Here is a 23012-nt window from a genome sequence, read left to right as displayed (position 1 = left end):
GAAGAGGCCGGGCCTCTTTGCCCAACTCCTTCCTCGGAAGGGGGGCCACTGCCGTCAGCATGCATGCATGTGGGAAACCCCAACAATGGGTGTGAGTGTGTGTGAGATGGTGGAACCCAGCCCTGGACTTCCTAAGAAGGCAGGAGGCTTCAAATGCTGGAATCGAGGTTCCCCTTCTCAAGTAGGAGAACCTGTCTTGCAGTAGTAGCATGACTTGGGTTTCCTTTTAGAGGCTGGAAGTCACCCCAAGCTGGCTAGCAGGATACAAGTTGGAAGGAACCTTGCTCTCTCCCAGGGGAAGGCATCTTGTTAACCCACATAGCCTTATTAATTCCCTATTCATAATTCCCTGCTGAGCTGGTCAGAATTCTGAAAAGTTCTTTCTTCTATCAAGCCCCAAATTACCTTCCTGTAACTTCTCCTATTTGCTGCTTTCCTCTGAAGACATACCTAATTTCCCAATTCCACTCCAACCAAAACCATGAAATAAAATCCAAACAGAAATACCACACACATAAAACTAAAGTCAAAATTTTATTAGTAATACAGCAGAAAGCAACCACTCTTACCTAAAATATACCTTTCCATAAACCCACATCTCCCCCACATCCCCTGCACAGGCAGGCCTCTTAATGGAGGTCAAAGATACCTGTCTGAGGCTCCTGACTTGCATGCAGCACTGATACCCTCTGGACTATTCCTATCAGGGACTATTGGGGGTCCCGAGTCTCTGCTGTCCCTGCCCCAGATTCTCAGGGGTCTGGGAGAAAAAAAATACACTTAAGAGAGGCAAATTATAAAGCAGACATGGTAGCCACGGCAGGTATAAGGAGAGAGAGAGAGATTCCTAAAAACCATCTTAACTACTAACGTGAAACCTCGCCGGCCCTGGGGCATCATTGGCGTACATGGTTGGGGGGCCCTGGCCGGGGCCTCGGAGGGCACACGGTGCCCAACCAGCCAGTGATAGGCTGTTATCCTAAGGACAGAGCCTGGAGAGAGGGAGTCAGAGCTGCTGAGGAGGGAGATGGACTCCTTCCCTCCCTGGCTTCTCCTCTCCTCCCTCCTGTCCTCGGAAGAAAGAGGGCTTGGGGCATTAGCCACAGGACAAATATTATTGTCTCATCATTAAACTCTGATACAATGTGTACCAACAGGGCAATCGCTTCTGGTCTTGAAAGGAGACTGAGATACAGAGATATGAGAGATGGAGATCTAGAATAGTAGATGAGAGGTGGAAAAACAGGGGAGTTAAGAGAATGAGATAGCTGAGAAAGTCAGAAGAAAGAATGACAGGGGAAGAAAGAGGCACATGGAACAGAGACAGACATGAGAAAGTCAGAGGCAGATAGTCTTCGTTAGTCCAAGACCAGAATCAATTGTTACAGTATTTCTTTGGTTTCGGGGATCCCTTTCTTGCTGTAAGATTCTCCCTCAGGGATGCTCAAGAACCCACAGGGTTCCTGTGCCAAGAAAAGGGGAGTTGTTAAAAACGAGCCTGGTCCTTGTAATGTCCCAGTAACTCCAGGGAAAGACTAGGGGCACTGTCATAGTTAGACTGGGTTCAGTGGGAGACCAAGGCAGCCCCCTCCCCTCCCCCCCCAGGGGCTGTGAGTGCCACTGGGAAGTCTCCATGGGTCACCCACTTGGGTTCTGAGATTTGTAGCTGAGGATCTCGGCGGCCAGCTGCTGGGGGTCCAGAAGCTGTGGGAAGCGTCTCATCACAGCCTCCACCAGATGTGGGGGGAAGATGCCACAGAGCTTCACCCGCAGGCTGGCCCGCTCTTTGGCGAAGCTATCAGTCCCAGCTCCCCACGAAGCTGCTTCAGCGCCATAGGCTGCTGGGGAATTAAGTAGGTGGGGATCCCTAAGGGCTGGGGGAGCCCTAGCTGCTGTGGGAGGGGGCATTGGATAGGGCTCTGACCAGTATTCTCGTGGTGCATACCCCAGAGGTGGAGGATACTCTGCTGGGATGCTGAACTGCCCAGTGCCCACAGGGCGGCCGTAGCCTGAGAAAGAAAGGGATGAGGGGCCAGGGGGATGCTCGGGGCCATAGGGCAAGAGGTGACCTCGGCCTAGGAAGGTGCATCTCTGCGGGTTGCTGCCACTGCCCCCGGTTCTAGGAGGCTCCCCAGGCTCCCCGTGGCTGTTCCCATTCCCCCGGCTGCCCCAGAGGTCTGACATTTGACTTTCCAGGGAGCCGATGCCCGAGTCGAGGCAGTCTTGGGAGATGTAAGAGAGAGAGTCTAGGGGAGGGGACCCCCAGTCTGTTGGGCCAAAGCCCGGCAGGCTCCTGACTTGGGTGTAAGTCTTCGCCTGCCCATCCCCATCGCCTCTGGAAGCCTGCTGGGCCCCTGGGAACTTCTCTGGCAGCCAGCGCTCCCGATCATCCTTGATAGGCAGGGATCCGGGGGCTGGAGTGGGCGTGGGTGAAGACTGGCGGCATTTCTTGTCTTTGGCAGGTGCCCGGGGTGGGGAGAGCCGGGCATTGGCTCGGAGCTCATCTGCCACTGAGCGCTGGGGCTGGCTTGGCCTTTCTGGGTGGTAGAACCGACACTTGATCCCATATGTACACTTCTTGCCTGTGGGGAGACAAGTGGGAGTGAGCCAGGCGAGGACTACGGGAGGTTCGGAGGGGACAGTAAGGGGATAGGGAGAATAACGGCAATAATCTTCCCTGCTCCCACATTTTCATCCCAATCCTCATCTAAAGAGGAGGAAATGGAGCTTTATGGTGACTTCCCATAAACACAAACACAAAGAAGGTCACCTAGCCCCACGGTTTAGAGAAGGAAGCCACAGCTCCGGAGAGGTGGAACTGGGACCCACAGCTAAGACCCAGCTCCCTTCTCTGACTTGGGAGTCAGAAATGTCCATGGAGGCTCCTGGGAGGTGAGGTTAAGTGAGGGGCAGAGGCCAGAGAAGGAGGGCTTTGTGGCCAGGCTTACCATAGGGGCAGGGCTGTTTCTTGTGCTCAAGCATGAGAGGTTTCTTCCGGAGGAAGTTATCCAGACTGGGTCCATGTCGGCCAAGGGGATCATCGGGTGGCATGAACCTGTCAAAACGAGAGAGAGCTTTAGTCCCTGGTCAGACGTCCCTAGTTTTGTGACACTGGGAGTCAGGCCCCCAGCTTCTGCTTCAGGCCTACAAGGTTCTGAAGAGACCCGAGGGACCCAGGGACCAGCATCTATGGAGCTTCAGCTCTTCCAATGACATCCCCAATGTGGCTTAAATTTCAGACACAGCCCGAAAACTCAAAGCCTGCTCATCTTCCCCAAGTGTGCCAAAGGTGACTAGGGTGGGGCGTTAGGAGGCCCTGGACCCAGCAGACACTGGGAACACCATCTGGGCTGGACCATAAGGTTGGCATTTATATACACCATAAAGATGGCATTTAGTTGGAACGTAGAGACCAACCCATTTTATTTCAGAGGAAGGAACAGGCCCAGGCAGGGGAAGGGATGTGTCTAAAGTTACCTAGCTACTAAGTAGCAAGGCTGGCACTGGACCAAGGCTCTCTGAACCTGCCTGACTCATTATGCCTGGTCTTCACTTAATGAACCCAGCTGGCCCAATGAACCCATAGCCACTCCTGGGCAGAACTACCCGCCTGCTGCCTGTTCAGGAGAGGTACTTAGTTCAGAACGAGGGGAGCCTTTTGTTCCCTCCCCGTGCCTTTGTGCAAGGGCTCCCCACGTCTGGAATTCTGTTCCCTGACCCCTGTTATTTTTTCATGTAGCAGACAAGTTCTTCCAGACCGGTGTCTTTCAATGTTATGTCCCCAGTGCCTGGTGTGGGGTATCTGCTTAAATTGGCATTTTAACTAAGTGGAATCCCAGGAGACCCTCACTACTTCCTCATGCAGGCCAGGAAGGAGGATGAAGGACGTACTTATCATTGACGAAAGAGTACATGAGCAGCCGATCCTCTATGAACTTCTTCCATTCCAACCGCTCGCACTGCAGGTCCCTGTAGGTGTCATTGGAGACGATGATGCCGTCAGAATCGAACGCCAGCTTCACTATGAATCGGTCATCATAGCATACGACCCGCTTCCCCCCCACGCGCCGGGACGGCGTGAATACCAAGATCTTCTTCTTCTCCAGCTCACGAAGGATGTGCTGATCTGCGGAGAGGAGGCGGGAAGCTGATGGTGGGGAGCCGCGGGAAGCTGATGGTGGGGAGCCACGGGACCGCCCACCCGGGCTACCTCTTCCGCCTCCAGGACTCGGGAGTCTCACCTTTCAGAGCAAGGGCCCCTGAGTGCAGGGCTAGTGTTTCCTCTTCTCCATCTCCAGTCCTGACTACTGAATAATTCTAACCCCTTTATGTATATATTATCTCATCCAAGCCTCCAAACAATCTTGTGAAGAAGCTACGATCACCCCCATTTTACAGATAGAAAATTGAGGCTCAGACTGATAAAGTCACTTGTTTGTTTTCTAACTAATGTTAAAGGTTGAAACTCTTATCTTCCTAGTTTATTACTCCTTGACAGTAAATACAGACTTGCTTTCCTATGTGTACTCCCAGGGCTTGCTGCAGAACTTGGCACACTGCAATCATTTACCCTTGACTCCAAGTCTAACACCCTATTTACTCCATCATGTAGTCTTCCCCACAGCAGTGAGGGTTTGAGGCAGTAAAGATGCTAGAATAATTGACTGTATCCCATATCTCAGCTATTTACTAGCTGTGTCACTTACCTCAGGGCAAGCTACTTTACTTCAAGGAAGTCACTTATGACTTTCTGGCCCCAGTTTGCAGATCTAAAACCAGTGGGACTGGACTAGGTGGCCTCCAAGATTCCTTCGAGGTTGACCTCTAGGATAATATGACCTTTCTGGGCCTCAATTTCCTAATCTGCACAATGATGAGGTTGAAAGCAGATGAGGATTGGGCTAGGTAGCTCTGAATTCCTTCCAGTTCTAAATCTGTGATTCTATCTGCTGGAAAATTGAACTGACTCAAACACTGGCTCAATGCAAAGTGTATCTGGACCTGCTGGTTTCATTTTGAACTGGTAGGTGGATTTCGATTCAAATGATTTCATAAGATACTTTTTTGAGGGGAAAAAAAAGGAACTTCCCACCCTACTGGGGTTCTCAGCTCAGTAAAACACACCCCTCTTTGAATGTGGTGCTAAGGATGAGAGCCCCAAGTTTTTCCCAGTCAAGGGACTTGCCATGGCTGAGGTTCTTAACTTGCCAACTGATCCGAGTTGAGAGTCCTGGCTAATTATGCTTAGATTAGCTGTGTGAACCTCGGGGAAGCACGTTTCTCATTTGCAGCGGTGCCTTCACCGCTGACCTCACGGGCCTGGTGTGAGGCAAGCTCTTTGTAAACCTTCAAATATTTTAGAAATGGGATCAACTTGATAACCATCGAGAAGCACAACAATCTCATCCTTGACCTTAACCCAGTCTGTTCTGAACAGTGCTGGTGTTGGCAGCACCTACACTTCCCTTTCCCCTATGCAGCAATCCACATCTCCACTAAAAGGTCCCAAGTAGCTCCTTTCCCACAGAAATGTGGGGTCCTCAACCTAGACATTTTACCAGGCGAAAGAGGGTTTCCTGCCAGAGACAAGAAGGTAGATGCAATGACAATAGAGAGCAGAACAAAATAGGGAGAAAGTGCAAAACTGCTGTCCGGCCCCCACTTTTTTGAATCCCTGCTTGGGGTGAGGGAAAGTAGGGAGGAGGTCTTTTTCTCCCAAGACCCTGGCTTGGCCAACATGCTCTGATCTAAGGGCCTTTTCTATTCCTGCCTTTTTCTCCACTCCCAGAAGCCCAGAGAAGGCTCTATATGTCTCCCCCCTTACCTGTGATGGGCACATCAGGACGTGGCTGCTCCTTCCTCCACAAGGGGACAAACACTGTGATATCTGAGTGGCCGCGTTCCAGGAACCAGTTGACAGCCAGCAAGATGCCCCGGCAAGAGAAAACCTCCTTATTTCCATGGCTAGAAGGTGAACAGAAATCACAGAGTAAATCCACACAGAAGAGAGAGGAAAAAACAAGTGATCAGAAAACACAGGGTTTAATTTTTATCAGACCAGAGAGGAAGGGTGAGAGATTTGGCTTCTGTACTTACTACATGTCCTCTTGAAGACTCCATTTGAGGAATGAGAAAAATCAGGTACAGGGAACTCCCTTGGGCCATCTGGCCAGTCTCCCACAGTATCACCAGCAGGGAATTCCCCTTTGGCCCTATCCCCCTCTAAAGGGAGGGAAAACCCAGGAATCTGGAAGCCCCAACTCTCCAAGGGCTCAGATACACCTGGAAACACGGAACGTTTGAGTTCTGTGCCCACTTGGGGCAATGTGGCAGATTAGAAAAAAGGAGTCAGAGAATCTGGAGTTTGATCGACTTCTCTGTGGGCCTCAGTTTCTCTTGTGTAAAATACATAAATCTCCAACATAGAACATTTCAGCTCTAAAAATCAATGATGCTATGACTCTCTACCTATAACAGTAGCTATAGACAAGTAGATTTAGAGGTAGGAAAATTTCAATTCAAATTTGGTTTCAGGCTCTTTCTAGTTGCAGGACTTTGTGCAAATCACTTAATTTATCTGTCTCAATTTCCTCATATTTAAAATGGGGATAATAGTAGCACCTCCCTCCCTCAGGGGTATTATGAAGATCAAATAAGATATTTGCAAGAATTTTGCAAACTTTAAAGCCCTACACAAATATAGTTATTATTATTATGATGATGATTATTCTATGACTTCACCTCACCTCCAAGGAGATAAAACTGGCCAGTGAGGCAGGATATTTAACCTCTTGCCCAATTTCCTATATGTGATATGAACCAAGTCCCTCTTCTCTCAATTTTCTTATCTGTAAAAAGAAGGAACTGGACTAAATAATTTTGTGGATCATTTCCTACTATAAAAACAACTCAAGTAATTTAATGAAATTCTTGAATTCTACAAGTGGGAGTCAAGAGATCTGGGTTTTGAGCCCTAGTTCTGTGGCATGTGTGTGAACATAGGCAAGGGAATATTTTTTACTTTTTAGGATTTCATTTTCCCCGTTTGAAAAAGAGTGTGTGTGTGTGTACATTTAAAGTTCTTCACAACTCTGAAGTTATAATTCAAAGATCTAAATAGAAAATAATTTAAACCTTCCCATTCCAATTCCTTTTTCAAGATAGAAATGAAAGTCAAAATTGTGGGAGTGAATAAGCTGTTCTTGGAAGTTCATAAAGAGGATAATAATCATTTCAGATTTAAATAAACCCCATACTCATATTCTATTACCATAAGGCTAAGGGGAGATAGATCTAGATGGATTTAGGAAACCCTAGGGGAGACCAGTAGCTCTGACCTAAGGCATTAGGAACTCAAGTGTCTCTGCTGGAGATCATTTGGCCTTTCAGTATGAAAATTCAATTCAATAAACATTTATTAAGTGCTTGCTATGTGCCAGGCACTGTGTTAAGTACTATGGATACAAAGAGGCAAAAGACAATTCCAGTTTTCAAGGAGTTTATAATCTAACGAAAGGGGCAACATGCAACAAATATATACAAAGTAATCTGTATAGAGGATAAATAGGAAATAATTCACAGAGAGAAAGGCACTGGGGTTAAGTGGTACTAGGAGAACTAGGTACTAGTTCTGTCATTTCTTTCAGCTTTCCATTTGCCCCAACAGAACCTGAGCTCTAGAAGATGGTGCTGGGCAAAAACAATCTCATAGTACTTAACATCCCTAGGATTTGAGTGTGTGAACTGTCTGAATGGACTTACCAGCATGATCTATGGCCAGAGAGAATAGGATTAAGAATTGGGGGACAGAAGGCTAATCTTAAAACATCTTAGAATCACAGGATCAGAGCTGTGGAGCTGAAAGGGACCTCGGAAGATACCTAGTCCACCCCCTTCAACTTACAGATGAAGAAACTGAACCCCACTTAAGTAATCTGCTCAAGGTCATACAAATAACAATTATGTAATACAGGAATTGAATCCATGTCCTCTGGATTCAAGCACTCTATCCATGACAAATTAGTTTAACTCCTTAACTTTACAAATAAGGAAACTGAGGACTGGAGTTAAAGTGACTTGTGTCATAAAGTCACACAGTTAGGAAGAAAAAGAAAAAGGATTTGGGCATTGAAGAAATCTACCTTTGGAATCCTCCTGCCACCTAATCAACTGACCTTAGTGATCTAAACTAGAAGATTGAAATCTCTTCTGGTTCTTCCCAAGAACTGGAATCTAGTCTCTTTATATCTGGGTGTTTGGATATATTTGTACAATGCAATTACTTGTTGAAATTTTTCATTCCTTGGATTTGTATTCCCAGCAAGGGAAATAGTACTTTTAATCTGGAAACAGTCTCCGGAAATGCTTGCTGATTTGACTAATGTAGCTGTCACTCAAGTGTCCTACACCTAGGGCCATGAATTTTTAAAAATAGCTATTCTGAGAACTATTTTTCACTACAGTTTCCTTTATAATCTTATGCAATTTATTTTATGTATTTAAATACATTATTCTGAGAATGGGTCTGTAGGCTAGATCCAGTAGGTCCAGGACACACAGACTTAAAAAGTCCTGCTCCTCTAAATAAACTCCCCTAGATAATCAGCTGTGAATGGCTTTGCTATTTTCAGCAATACAATGATCCAAGACTACTCTGAAGGACTTATGATGAAAAATGTTATCCTATATTCAGTGAAAGAACTTTCTGAATACAGATTGAAGCATACTTTTTTCTTAATTTTATTTTTCTTGAGGGTTCTTTTTTTGGGGAGGGGGAGAGCTGTTTTTTTTTTTTTTTTGTAACAATGACTTTTATGGAAATTTTTTGTTTAACTTCACATATGCCTTTTCAATGGTGGGGGGAAGTGGGGAGGCAGAATGGGAGAGAATCAGGAACTCAAAGTTTTAAAAACAAATGTTAAAAATTGTTTTTACATGTAACTGGGAATAAAATATTAAATATAAAACCCAAATAGATCTAGTATCCTAGACTAGAAATTTGGGGGGGGGGGGGGAGAAGGTAGTCCCTAATGTAGGTATGGAATAAGATAACCAGACATCTGGGTTCTCAGTACTGAATCTCAGCCTCCCAGTCTATAAATTGGGGATAGTGATCCCCATTTCCCCCCTCTCAGTGGAAAAACACTGCCATTGTGGTTAAATAAAGACTTTCTCCCTTAGCCCAGCATGACTATAAGGGCAATCAGGAGAGACAAGGGGCTGGTAAACCACCCCCTGTTCTCCCTATCAATTCAGTCCCCCATGGTTGCTATGTAACCAGGCCCGGCTGCACATTAACTCAAGGTGGCAGAGGGTTTCCAAGCAATCAGGGCCCTGGTGACTCTGGGTGGGAGGTCCAGACTGCCAACTCCCTAGCCCTACTGGCCTCTCTCCCACTGCCTACTCCTCCCTCCCTCCCTCTCTCTCTCTACACTCCCCTTCTCTACCCCAAATGAGAATTGAGAACTCATACATCTGGCAAAATCAGACAGACTAATCTTACGTAAAGAAGGCAGTGCTGCTGAAAACCACATCCTGTCGGGGATGTTCCCATTTCTGGGGCGTCTGTCCGCCTGCCCACTCTCCTACCAACCAAACCCAAAATTAACCCAGAGAGCAGCTGGGGAGAAGGGCAAAGAGCTCCCAGTTAGGGCAAGAAGAAGCTCCCAGAGAAGGTGTCCAGAAAAGGATACCAGGGGGCTCAGCTGGAAAAAGGAGGAGGCCAGGGAAATGACCCTTTCATTATTAACTGGGTGAGCGTGAGTCTCCTCTAGAGCTGAATTTCCCCTTCAAAATGAAACCTTGAACCTCCAAGTTCCCTTCAAAGAACTGAGTCCATTGTATTCTTTTTATCTGAGCTCAAGCTAGCTCCATCTCCTCTTCACTGGAAATCCTCCTCTCTAGGGAAGAATGTTTCTCTCTCCCCTTTCTGTCAAGCTGAGATTTGTGGAAGACCTTAGCTTAAAAAAGGCCAAGGTCTCCCATTGCATCCAGAGCCATCTCTAGTGATTGTGATCTGTATCTGGCCACTGGATCCAGATGGCTATGGAGGGGAAAGTGATGCAGGTGATCACTCAAATCTACTTCATTATGGACCCCTTCAAGAAGGGAGGACAAACAACAACAAAAACAACCACTTCTTTGAGTTCTCTGCTCATTCTGTCCCCAGCTTGGGTGTTCTAAACCCAGCTGGCCAGGAAAGGACCAGCTGGGGCGATTAAGCTAGCTAGCTAGTCCAACCCCCCCTCCTTTTAGAAAGGCGGAAGTTGAGGCCTAAAGACATCAAATGATTTGTTGAAGGTCACACTTATGACCTTGGTTTGTGGCAGGGCTGGGACTAGATCAGAGCTGTTTTAGCTCAAAACTCTTGCTTTTTAAGTATGGCTTACCTCAGCTGCACTGAAAATAGCACTGAGCCCCAGACTGATGGGAATGGAGACACACTGGTGGGCGTTGCTCGCTGAGGCTTAGGGGACAGGTCTAGGACTGGGATAGGTGGCAATAGAGAGGAAACAGGATAGCCTCCCTTTCCCCCTCCAGACTCCCTTCCCTTCTCTTCTCCCCTATTCTTCCCCTAGAGGTTTAAAAAATTCCCTCTGCTGATTCAGGAGGGATACTCCTTGGTCTTAATCTTTCCCTCTTCAAGTCTAAATCCTGGTTTTGTTTAAGATTCAGCTAAAATCCCACCTCCTGCAAGAAACCTTCCTGATCCTCCTTAATTCTAGCCAGATTTATCTGGTCTGTATCTCTATGAGGTTGTTTGTCTCACCTATTAGACTGGGAACTCTCTGAGGGCAGGAGCTGTCTGCCTTTGTGTATCTCCAGGGCTAACACAAAGGCTGGCCCAGAGTAAGCTCACATAAATGCCAGTTGGCTTGATTAGATTTTAAGAAGTTGCCAGGAGGCACAGGAGGTTTGCCTGGAATCACCCACTGCTAAGACATGTTAAGCGTAAGGCCCTGAATTCAGGAATTTTTGACTGTTAGTCTGGAATTCATTTGAATGAGAAAATGAACACACAGATGTGCATGTACACCGACACACAAACACCGCCCCCCACACTCCTGGGCTGAGTGAGGTTAGTCACAGGAAGTTTCCTGGAAGAAGCCAGCTGGGCTAGGTGTAGTACACACCTTCATCTCCCTACTTCTTGCAGACGAATGGGTTTGTGGGGGCGGGGGTGGGATGAGGCACATTATGGGAGCAATCCCATTTACTCTCACAGCTGGTGGCTCCTCAGCTCTGAGGCAAAACAGCCAACCTACTCCTGCCTTAGCCCACATGCACAAACAAGTCAGAAAGGCCTCTTCTGGGTGTGGGACAGACACGTGCCAACACACCCACACACCTACCTACCTGCTCACAGGGTGGGCACTGAGTCTTGGCTTGGGCCTCCCCCACAGAGAAGACTTAAGGTTCTAGCTACCAAACCAGGGGTTACTTGCTCTTGAAAGATTCCTGAATCTGGCCCCTTCCCTCCAAGGATGGTCAGTCTAAACCTTAGAAAACCTCAGGAGGAAGGGGAAGGGAGGGAACATTACAGACTGGTATTCTCCAGTCAGGGCCCATTAGGAAGGATCCCAATGGAAGCTACTGGCCAGAGAGCTTTGAATGAATGTGAAACTCCCTTTCCCCCCCAGGGTCTCAAAAGCTCCCCTTTGTTTTTTCCCTCAAGTCCACTTTCTTTCTAAAGTCTCAAACTCCCTCCTCTGCCCTCCTTGTCCGTCTTCCACCTTGGGTAATCAGAACCCAAAAGAAGCGTCCGCCCAGTCTCCTTTGGGAAGAATCAGTCTTTTTTTTGTTTGTTTGTTTGAAGCAACTGGGATTAAGTGATTTGCCTAGGATCACTTACTTGTGTGTCTGAGGCCACATCTGAATTCGGGTCTTGCTGTCCCTAGAAGACTCAGTCTTACTGTGAAATCTTAACAAGTAAGAAAATCTAGAGGGCAATTCAGTGGGAAGGAAAGGACAGCCACATCATGCTTGAAGATTCTCCAAGTTAAAGACTCCATTTCTCACTACCCGATAATGGAAGCTACTTATTTTTGTCCCCGGGTACCAGGGTCCAGCACAGTGTGGTTAGAGCTGGCTTGGAAGCCAAGAGAGACCCGACTACATTCAAGTCCCTCCTGACATATGCTTGTGAAGGAGCTAACTTCTCCAAGCCCTCTTCTGAGACAGTTGAAGGGAATGTGCTGACTGGCATTGGCAAGGAACTAAATCTCACCTGGGAGTTTCCTAGGCAAGAAATCACAGCTCCGTGGCTCAATCTCTGAAGTATAACACAGGGCCAGGCACACAGTAGGTGCTTGAAAAATGCCAGCCGAATCAAAAACGTGCCCCTTCTAAGCTTTCACAATCTCCAATTCTCAGCTTTTAACGTTTAATAAAAACTTTCTTTCTAATCAAAGTAGTTTATCCCAGAGCCTGAGGAGGAGGGAGGGGGGGGGGAAGATATGGCCAAGCAGGCTCTCCCAGAGTCCCTGGGAAGGGAGAGAAGAAGCCCTCCCCAGGTAATCTGATTTGGCAACAGGCTATAAAGAAAATTCCCTTAGAAGGAAATGAGAGGTTAATTTCCACCCGATTTGCATATGGTGGGGGCGCTGGAGGGGTGGGGGTTGGAGGGGGGGAGTAGTCAGGCAGGGCAGGGACCCAGTTTGCAACACAGCCAATACAGGAAGTCAGGGCTGGAATTCCCCTCCTGGGGAGCAATGAAAACCCCAGCCAGCAGGGGACTGTGGTCCCAGCCCAGCCTGACCTCTCTCCTCTCCCACTCCACATGGCTTCCAGGGCTGGGCAGGGCCTTTCTGGCCTGCTCCAGGCTGGATTTACCAACCCCTCATCTTCCCTCCCCCACACGCTGTTGTCCCAGCAATCTACTCCACACATGCCAAGAAGCAGATAGATTTTCTTCCTCACCCCCAAACTGACTGTACACAAATACAGCAGAGAAGCCCCCTGCCCTCAAGTTGTCTTGTATACCTGCACCTCCCACCCCATATACTTAGCAGGATCTGGGGACACCCCAAGAAACATTATACATTCAAGGCTGCTGACAACCAGTCCCCTTCACACTATCCTGAAATATCAAACCCCCAAATCAATCCAATATCCACATTGAAAGCTCAGGGATTTGGAGCTGAAAGGCCTGTAGGGGCCAACTAAATCAACAGGGCATCAGGCACTGGGCTAGGTCTGAGGTTACAACAACTTCTGCTCTTGAGGATCACTTAAAGGAGTTTTAACTCTCATTTTAGAGATGAGGAAATGGAGGTCCAAAAAGGGTCAGAAATTGCCCAACATTACACAAGGGAATGGGGATCTGAGTCCAGGCCCTCCCACTTCAAATCCAGAATGACAATTCTTAATCCAACCCAACATCCTCACATATTACATATCTACTCGGAACCCGATACTATGTTAGGAAACAAAGACAAATAAAAAAAAAAAATCCTTAACTTTGGAGACATTCAATATACACACATCCAATTACTATACAAACCAGTAGTCATATCCTATACAACACAATCTCATGCCACACAGAGACCCCCAAGTGATCCTAAAGTCATACCACATTAGAAAGATTCCACACCATTGTTCTCACTCACTTTAGTTGGTCCAGTCCATCCAAGCAGAGATCCCCTAATTCCCTGGGATACCAACAAGGAACAGCATGAGGAGTTAAGAGTAGCCCTCTGAAGCTAGAGCTGAACAGGGCTGTGACAGAGAGGGTAAAGGTCAAGAGCCCCTCAGAGTTAGGATCCACCACTAATCATTAAACTGTGATTTGTCAGACTTTCTCTCAGAAATCCTTTCCCCGACCTCCAGGCAGCCCCAAATCCAACTTGTCTTGTTCTGAATCCAGAACTGGACTTGCCAGGGATTGTTAAAATAGGGAAGGAAAGCTGAGAGATTAGAAGTCCCCAGTATCCAAGACCATCCTAGCTACTCCCTGGTCTTTCAGTGGGCCAGTATGGCTCTTACCGGCTAAGAGGACCTGGGCTGGGAACTGGGAGTCTTCGATATCTGCTGAATGACCTTATCCAATTTTACCACAGTAAATCTATGATCCTTCCTACCCTGTCTGACCCGGTTTTCCCATATGTACAGGAAAGCATGTCATTAATTGCCCCAAATCAGATGTGTTGTATTTTACTAACACGCAAGAAACTGAAGACAGGAGATTTCAGTTAAATTTTTTAAAAATTACATTAGCAACCCACTCAGATTTATGAGTGGGCTGAAAAATTCTACTTCATTGGCTTTCATTTTATTGAAATTTTATGGGAAGGAAACTGACCGAGGTCATAGTCAGCATTTAGAATGCAGATCTTCCTGATTTCTGGTCTTAGGCTTAAGCTTAAACTTCGATATGACCATTTTTCCAGGACTTCCCAGTAGTATCTCTAGGACCACTTAATCCGCAGCGTTCAGCTGGGGCCAGAGCAAAAAAGCTGGGAATGCAAGCCACCCCATTACCTTCTCTTTTACCCAGGGGTGTTCCTGTCTAAACCCAACATGTCAGGAGGCGCTGTCCCTAGTCAGCTCCAGGAAGCACCTTCCCCATGTCTCAGGGCTCTGGCAGGGACAGTCCCCTGAGTCAGAGGAGCAGGTGACTCACTGGCTCACCTGAGGTCTAAGCTCACCCCCTGGGTCCACCTACTCACTTTACAAACCAGGAATTGACTGCTTTTAATCCAGGTTCTTTCAGGCAAAAAGAGTTGGGGGCAACTTCCCCCATTTGAAGAGGAAGGGTTATCTAAGCATCAAGAGTTTTTATGTTTGTCAAAGATCTTACATATATAGCCAAACAACCCTTCAAGGCAAGAAAATTCAGCCTCACAGAGATTAAATGACTTTAACATGGCCATGTTAAGTAGTAAATGTAAAAAAGTGGCAATTTCAACCCAGTCCTTCAGAACTCCAAGCCTGACACTCAAACCATTAATCCTTCTTTCCTGGAGAGATAATGAAGCTGGTATTTTCTGGAAACTGAAAGCTCCTATGTGCTCCATATTCTTCTGAACATGAAGAAAGTAAGGTCAGCAGAGATGCAAACCCAATTCTCCCCCATAGGGAGAGAAGGCCTTCCAAGGAGGAAGCCCTACTGGAATGCTGATGTCTTACCCTCCTATAAGAAGTAACATTTTAGATGGTATACCTGTGTCTTGGTGGTGGCAGAATTGGGTACCCATCAGTGCCATGCACACAGCAATTAAAGGAATGTTTGTTTCATAGACCCCTCACAAGCCTGCCATGTTACCTATGCTTGTGTGACCAGGATAACTATCAGACTCAGATCTGACTATAGGACTACAATGAGGGCCAGGGACAAATATGCTCATTTCATTCCAAACTCTAAGTAAACTGCCATGAAAACAGAGACAAAATGCTATCCAGGGAGAGTGAACAGACCTCATGGCGACATTGCTCCCGTCGATAACCACTGGTCTCAGGTTACTGGCTTCCTTGTCCTCAGCGGGTGGAGGGCAAGGAGAGGGTGCCTTTGGGGTCCCTCCACCTCGGGGCACCAGTGGGGGCTCCGTAGGACCATCCAGTGGGGCTTCTCGCTCGGTGGCTGACCCGTGTTTCACCAGCTCGCCCAGGACTGTATTGGTGTCAGCCTGATGTCCCAGCTTGTGAAGGACCCCCTGGATCTCCCCGGACGAGTAGCCTAGTTTCCGGAAAAAGTCCATTTTCATCTGTAGCTCTGTATCATCCAACCCTTCTGGTTGGCCTGGCTCTGGGCCACTCATCACAGTTCTGTTGTGTGGGGAACCAGACCGGCTGGTTTGGGGGCTCTCCCGCCGTCTGGGAAGGAGGCCCAGGCTGGCGGGTCCCAGAGATGCATTCTCCTGGACAGCCGAAAGATTCATGGCAGGATTGGCTTGATGTGGAGAGCCCTCATTTCGAGGAGTAAGGACTTCGGGGGACCTCTGGTCCATGTTCATCCTTCTCTTCCTGAAGGCTCAAGTTCAAGTTCCCAGTTCCTTCCAGCTTCTGTAAACCAAAAAAGTAGATGCTCACTTAATCAGAGGGGTCAAGGTAGAGAGAAGAGGTGGGGGGCATTCATTTAGGCCTCCTATGTATAAAACAGCGTAAAAGAAAGTACTCTGATCTGAATTTGGGAGACCTGGATTCAAATCCCAGTTCCTGCCATCGATTTTTGACACAACTTGGGCCAATCACTTTCTAGTTCTGAGCCTGCTTCTTCATCTCTAAAGAAAGGAACTAGATTTTTTTCCTCTCAGTTTTGAGGTTTAGTGATTCTGCAAATCCAAAATCTCCGGTACTCTTGGCCATCATGTTGCCCGGGAAACTGAGGCCAGAAAGGCAGCAGCTAGAAAAGACTCACAAGCCCCGCCTCCCTAGCAGTATCACCTCCCCAGTAGTCCTGGGAACCCAAGACCTCTCCCAAATTCTCCCCCCACCCTCATACAAAGCTTTTCTGATTGGGGGAAAGGAGAGCTCACAGACCACCCCTCCCCATTGGTCCTGGCAGCTTTTTCCAGTTGTATCATTTCCCAAGCCTCGCGGCCATCCCACTAACTAGGAGAAGAGGGAGGGAGGGACCTGATAAACTGGCAGATTGGCAAAGTGGGATGGGGGGGAGGTAAAGAAACCAAACTAAACTCGTGGCGAATTCATCCCCTCCAGCCAAGCTCAATGAAGACGGGATCTCACCGTAAAGGTGACGGTGGGAAAGGGAAAAGGGAAGAGAGATCGCTCCAGATCCTGTTTCTTACATCCAAACTTGAGGCAACTGTCCCAAGGCACTGCCAAGGTCACGGAACTTGGGCACCCTGAGAGAAAAGTTCCCCAAACTGCTGAAGGGGCAGAAAAGAAAGAAACTGTCGAGGGAAGAGAGAGTTGGAGAGAAGCAATGGAGAAATGTGCCATCTGACCAGGTTAATCCTCGCCTAGGGAGGTTAGGGACAGTTCTCCCTCACTCCGCCCCGGGGCCCAGGAGGCTCCGGCCATTCCCTGGGCTGGTCTGTCTCCGGCTTCCTCTTCAGGCCCAGTACGGAGATGGGCTATAGCTGTCCCGCTCCCCTCCTACCTCTTTTAGCCCCCGAGACCTCTATCCGTACTTTCGAGACAACTTCAGCTAAGTTGGGGGAGGACCGCCTCGGGCTCGAGCTGGGACCAGACCATTCTCCCCTCGGCCCCCACCCCCCCCCCCCACCCCCCCCCCCCCCCCCCCCCCCCCCCCCCTTCCCCCCCGCCCGCGCCCGGGCCCCCCCCGGGCCCCCCGGGGGGGGGCGCCGGGGGGGGGGGGGGGGGCAGGGCTCGTCCCCGGGACTTTATACCGGGGGGTGGGCAGGTCCCGACAGGTGGCGGCGGTTTCGAAGGCTCGGGAAAGCAAGAGCTAAACCAGCGGCTGCCCTTTGGGAGGAGGAGAAGGAGGAGGCGACGGGGCCGGGCCGGGCACGGGTGGAGAGGCAGGAGGCGGAGCAGCCGTCGCCACCGCCCCTTCCTGCTCCTCCCCTCTCTCCGGCCAGGCCGGTCCTCCCCGTTTCGCTTCGGACACGCCTCTCCTCCCCCCAAACTCTTCCTCTGGCGGCCCCGCTGCCTCTTTCCCCCCTGGGCAGCTGCAGCGTGTAGTTCGGCGTGGGTCTAAGGGCCTGGCCCGGATTCTCCAGCTGGCCGAAACCACCAGACTCTGACCCGGGGCTAGCTTCTCCAGCCCCCGTGAAGCGCGGTTTCCACGTGGGTTTGGGGCCAAGGAAGAGGAAGTGGGGAAAGGGGAGGGCGGGCTCATGGGACGTGCCTCTGTCTACACCTGGTGTCCCTTTAACGTCCATTCATTTTTCAGGCCTGTGAGAGTGGGGATGAAGAAACTGGATCATATAGTAGAAAATGAGCGCAGGTTCCTGGGTTCAGAGACCCGGGTTCAAAATCTAGGGCGAGCCCTTCTGGGGCTTCTGTTCTCTGCAGTTGCCTGATTTGTAAAACGAAGGGATTAGATTAGATAATCTCTAGATCCGTTTTTACTCTGAGTTTGTCCTAAGGAGCTGCACAAGCGCTGCCGTGCAGGTACAGAGAGGCACTTAAAATACTCCAAGCAGTCCATGTCAAGCAGCTAGGGTTAATGGGAAAAGCTGGATTTACTTACTTTGAGCACGAGTCACGTCATTTTCTAAAGACCGTTTTCTCATCTGTCAAAAGGAGGGCAATAATTGTAGCACCTATCTCGCAGGGTAGTTAATGAAGATTAATCAAATGTGATAACCTATGCAATGTCTAGGCTACTTTTTCAAAGTTCCACAGCAATGTTTTAGTATATACATTCAAGTGAGTATCCGATATATTGGGGTTAAGGGCCAGTCTCCTAACCAAATCATGTCTGGGGTTGTCCCAAGAGAATTTGTAGGCTTAGACTTCTCCAAATCAAGGGGCAAAATTTTTATTACACTGCTTAGAGTGAGCTAAATCCATAACTATTTTTTAGCAAGGAAAGGAGTTTCAGCAATTAACAAAGACTAGAACTAAGTTCCCTAGCAAAACTTAAAATTAATGTGGAGGAAAACAGCATAAGGGGGAAGAGGTTTTCTGATTAAATTCAGTAATTATGGGGTGGGGTTTTGATAATTTGTCAATGCAACGTATTTGACTAGGAACAAAAGAACAAAAAGTCCTCTTGAGGCCCAAAAGATACCATCAGTGCTCCTCCTTCCTTGCCTCAGGGAGTAGCTTGGCAGAAAAACTCGGATTCTCTGTCTTTCTATCTCTGTCTCTTTCTCCTCATATTACAAGTGACCTTTCTCTCACAGCTGTTCCCTATTCAGAGACCTTTCCCTAAACCATATTCAATTAAATTCAGTCCAATCCCACTAGCTTCTACCATATGCAGAAATATCAAGTCCTGTTTTCAACATGCTACAATTTATAGGACAGGAATGACTATCCATCCATCCCTCTCTATTGATTGGATTTTAGGTATGGCCCTTTCAGGGGCAAAGGGATGGACTCACTTCTTGACACCTAAGTAATTAGTCACTACTAAGTGGGAATGGGGATCCTGTTTTCCACCTGTTGGGGAGACCTTGCTGTTTGCCTTACTGGAGAGTTCAAAGCTTTTTTTTCTTCTTGGGGCGCCGGAAGCCAGATAAATAGAGAAAAAGAGTTAACCAATCAGTCAACAAGCCATTTTTAAGGACTTACTGTATGTTGGGCACTGGGATACAAAATGCAACAGTGAAAAATTCCTGCCTTCAAGGAGTTTACATTCTGTGATGGGAATGTAACATGTTCACAAATATATACATATTGGATATTTACAATGTAAACACAGGGATTGGGGTGGGGAAGAAATTAATAAATTGTACTATGCTAAGTGAAAAGGCACTTAGGCACCCTTTGTAAATACTATGGAAGGTTCCCGGAGGAAGAACTGTGTTGGGAAGGTTATTATGAAAGACTTCTCAGAAGAGATAAGATTAGAATGGGAGAGGAATCAGGGAAAGGGGAAATCTCGAGGAACTTTTCTGTCCTAGAGTGGAATGTTGTTGGAAGTGTAGCAGATCCTTTGGGCTCTTTCCTTCCTTCCAATTTTTATTTGCACTGGTAGTAAATTCCTCATCCTTAGGGGTCTTCAAATGGAAGTTAGAGATGCTACTGAAAGGAATTCCTTTTTAGGTATGGGTTGGATCTCTGACGTCCTGTCAAACTTCTGTGCCAGACTTCTGAGTCACACTAAGGACTTTCTCTTCTCCGGATAAATCAGGCAAAATCAGTCAATAAACATTTATTAAGTAACTACTATATTCTAGTGATAGATTAGGTGATAACTGGAATTTACCAGTTTAGGCTGTCTCTCTGCTAAAGATAGGGAAGATCAAATGCCATTCTGGAGAACTCAGCTTTGCTCTGGGAAATCCCTGGTTCACATACAAATGGATTTAGCAACCAGGAAGGCTAGGAGCCAGTTCCAAGTATCTCTTGTAGTCAAATGATGCTTTCCAGGGGACGTCCCCTTCCTCCCAGCTGCTTCTCACTAACTGTTGGATGTTCTTTCCAAATGCTGGGTGGAGTCTCCGGAGCCTCAGGAGCAGGAAAACACCTGGGTAAAAAACTGGGTAAAGGCCCCAGAAAACCCCTTTGCTGCTGGCAGGAAGCTTTGGGATTTGGGACATATGTAGGTTGATATAAAAGGAGTTTCTATAATCCAGCCCTTCTGGCCCCTTTAAGTCCTCCACCCACTCAATTTTGAGGCCTATCCAATCTTTTTCCTCCTCTCTTTTCCATTTAGTCAATCTCCTTGTTTTATATAGGAGACCCAGGAATATTTAGGGATCTATTAGTAATTAGTATCAGATTTGAGATGTGAATCAAAGTCCAGTTCAAATCCCAGTTGTCTCAGAAGGCTTTTCTGACTACTGAGACACCCAACCCCATCTCTGTTATCAGTATTTACCTCATAGAGCAGAGGAAGAAATTTTCCAGATTAAAGTTGTCTTTTCTTTATTTTGTAGATGTGATGTATGAGGTATGTGATGTAGAGGTATGGATCGTGGCAGGAATATGGGTTCTTCACCTAGTTCTCCAAAACACGAGGTTATGGCGGGCTCAAAGCGAGAAGTTCGCTAAAACAAAAGGCTGTGATAAGAAAAGGCTTTTATTGTTAGAAAGATACCAAGGTAATGCTTTCTTGGTGGGCAATATTAAGTGATTTTACAGACTTCTAGGGACTTATTTTATACAGGAACAGAACAATAGAAGGGAATAGGCAAGACTACTTAAGTTTTGCATCCAAAGAAGTATATACTTTAGATAATCTTTCTTCCTGCTTCCAGAAGGTGTGAGACCATATAGGTTTGTGTCTGAAAAGAGTCTCGGGAGTTTCTTCCGGAGAATGTAAATCCACTTAAGTTTGCTTGCATCACTTTACATGACAGGCTGTCTGGTTTCACTCTCAGCAGATGAAGAAAATGAAGTTCAGAGAAGGAAAATGACTTAGTCTCCCTTTTATAAGAAGTTAGTGTTAAGACCAGGACTGAAGCCTAGGACTCCTGACTTGAGGTGTGGGGATATATTAGATACTGAATTCAACATCTCAGGATAAGAAGCACTGTATTCTATTCCAGAATCATATCCTAGAAGGACCAGTTATAAGCTGGAGAGTGTCCAGAAAGGGACAACCGAAATGCTAAATGATCTTGAAGCTGTGAAGACTCCCAAATCCTCTAACTCTGGAATCATGAAGCAGTCAGTTTTGCCATTTTTCTTTCCAAGTATGTTAACTTACTCTTCTATGGTCCTGCTGAGCAAAATTATTTTCCTATGTTAATAATCTCTGCCTACTAAAATGTAAGCTCAATGAAAGTAAGATTTGTAATTTTTTTGTGTGTTTGTATCCCTATCCCATTTCCTTTCGCTTCTCTCCGTGCCTTCCTCCCTGTTTGACCAGCCCTTCCAGTCAGGTGAAGGGTCCTGGCAGAGGACTCATCTCCCCCCCCCCCCCCCCCCCCCCCCCCCCCCCCCCCCCCCGGCTATATCATATTGTTTATGACTATTTAAAGACAACAGTAACAACAGATTTGTATTTTGCTGTATACAGAGTAAAAAGTCCAACGGCATCAAGAAGACAAAATGTGAATCCCACTAAGTAAAAGTAAATATATATGTCTTATGAGGTTGCATTACTGATTGGCAACTTTTGGAATTTATAGGCTCATCTTGTAATCATTGACAATCTCTGGATTTTGTTTGGTTCAGCTTGCATACTCATTTTTAAAAATTTATTTTCATGTTTTTGTTCATATATTTGAATACCAGTACTTATCAAGGGTAATTAAGATAAAAATTATATTAAGAGAAATATTTTCTATAAAAGTTGAAGCAAAAAGAATTTCTACTTCACTCTGAGTTAAGTAATCAAATTAACCAGAATATACAATTTGTCAGTGAACCCAAGTTAGGAGGAACTGAGGCAATGAGCAGAACTTTTTGGCATACAGCAGTTTAGGAAGCTTGTCACAGAATCACAAAATTTGAGATCCCCTGAAGGGATTTTAGCACCCATCTAGTTCAACTATTTCAGGAAAAGAATCCTTGACAAGTAGTTCTCTAATCTCTCCCTGAAGATCTTAGAGGAGATGCAGTCAGTAAGCAGTTATGGAATGTCTACTTTGTGCCAGAAATTATGCTATGTGGTGAAGATATGAAGAAAGGCTAAAGACAGTTCTTGTCCTAGAACTTACGTCCCAATGCATTTCATTTCATTTTTAGATAATTGTCCTTGTGAGGAAGTCTCTCCTGACATATAGCCTCCTTGTAACTTCTATCCATTGCGTTTGGTGAAAGCCCAGAGAATAGTCACTGCATGAGATATGTGGAGGAAAGGCGTAAAGCTAGAGTAGCAGAGGTAAGAAGAAAGGCTCAAACATCTGAGGTCTTTTCACTTTGAAAAGATGAGGATTAAGGGGTAAGAGAAATGAAACAGGATTTTCTTTTAATATTTGATTTTTTAAAAATGTTGGGAATTAGTTTTTGGGAGAGGGAAGGAGAGAATTCTTGAAGTTTAGAGAGGTGGCTATAGGGTATAAAGAAGAGCAGCCTGAATGTTGGGAGAACTGTGAGTTAGTGTTCAGGTCAAGGCAACTTGGATCTTTATCTCAACATTGAGTTAGGAAGACTTGAATCCAAATCTTACTCAAATGTTTTCTTACTATAGGACCCTGGGCAACTCATCTATTCAGTTTAAACCTCAATTACCTCACCTCTAAAATGAAGGGATTAGATTTCATTGTCTCTAAAATCCTTTCTAGTTTTAAATCTATAATCCTATTGTAATGCCGGAGAAATTGAGCAAGAAGAGATTAAAGACCAATTCAATAGTTTATTAAATGGAGAGATATACTGGGACCAAATGGATCCATGTGGTCCCAGGGCTGGACCAGACTATCATCTCAAAGAATCCAGCCCGAAGTATCAGACTGCAAGCTTTTTTATAGGATAACAAGAACAATGACATAACGGGGGAGGTGCCTGCATGGGGATAACCTAATGGG

At 46.7% G+C, this 23012-nt stretch overlaps 2 protein-coding genes across 2 annotated transcripts; both read right to left on the bottom strand.

Annotated features, from left to right (window-relative positions):
* Positions 1–435: 435 nt before the first annotated feature.
* On the bottom strand, positions 436–17178 carry ZC3H12A (zinc finger CCCH-type containing 12A). The gene is made up of 5 exons (XM_003765389.4): positions 15415–17178; positions 5825–5964; positions 3892–4126; positions 2949–3055; positions 436–2582 (listed from the first exon to the last, which is right to left on the bottom strand). The coding sequence occupies exons 1-5, from the start codon at positions 15948–15950 to the stop codon at positions 1639–1641; spliced, it is 1962 nt and encodes a 653-aa protein (XP_003765437.2). The 5' UTR covers positions 15951–17178; the 3' UTR covers positions 436–1638.
* On the bottom strand, positions 16663–17761 carry LOC116422626 (protein enabled homolog). The gene is given in 3 exon segments (XM_031961507.1): positions 16663–16802; positions 17262–17463; positions 17465–17761. Coding segments are annotated over 3 exon segments (639 nt in total).
* Positions 17762–23012: the final 5251 nt, after the last annotated feature.

The sequence above is a fragment of the Sarcophilus harrisii genome, chromosome 3, assembly GCF_902635505.1.
Source record: "Sarcophilus harrisii chromosome 3, mSarHar1.11, whole genome shotgun sequence".
Classification (NCBI taxonomy): domain Eukaryota; kingdom Metazoa; phylum Chordata; class Mammalia; order Dasyuromorphia; family Dasyuridae; genus Sarcophilus; species Sarcophilus harrisii.
Note: the sequence above shows the minus strand (reverse complement) of the source record. Positions and strands in the feature narration are given on the sequence as shown.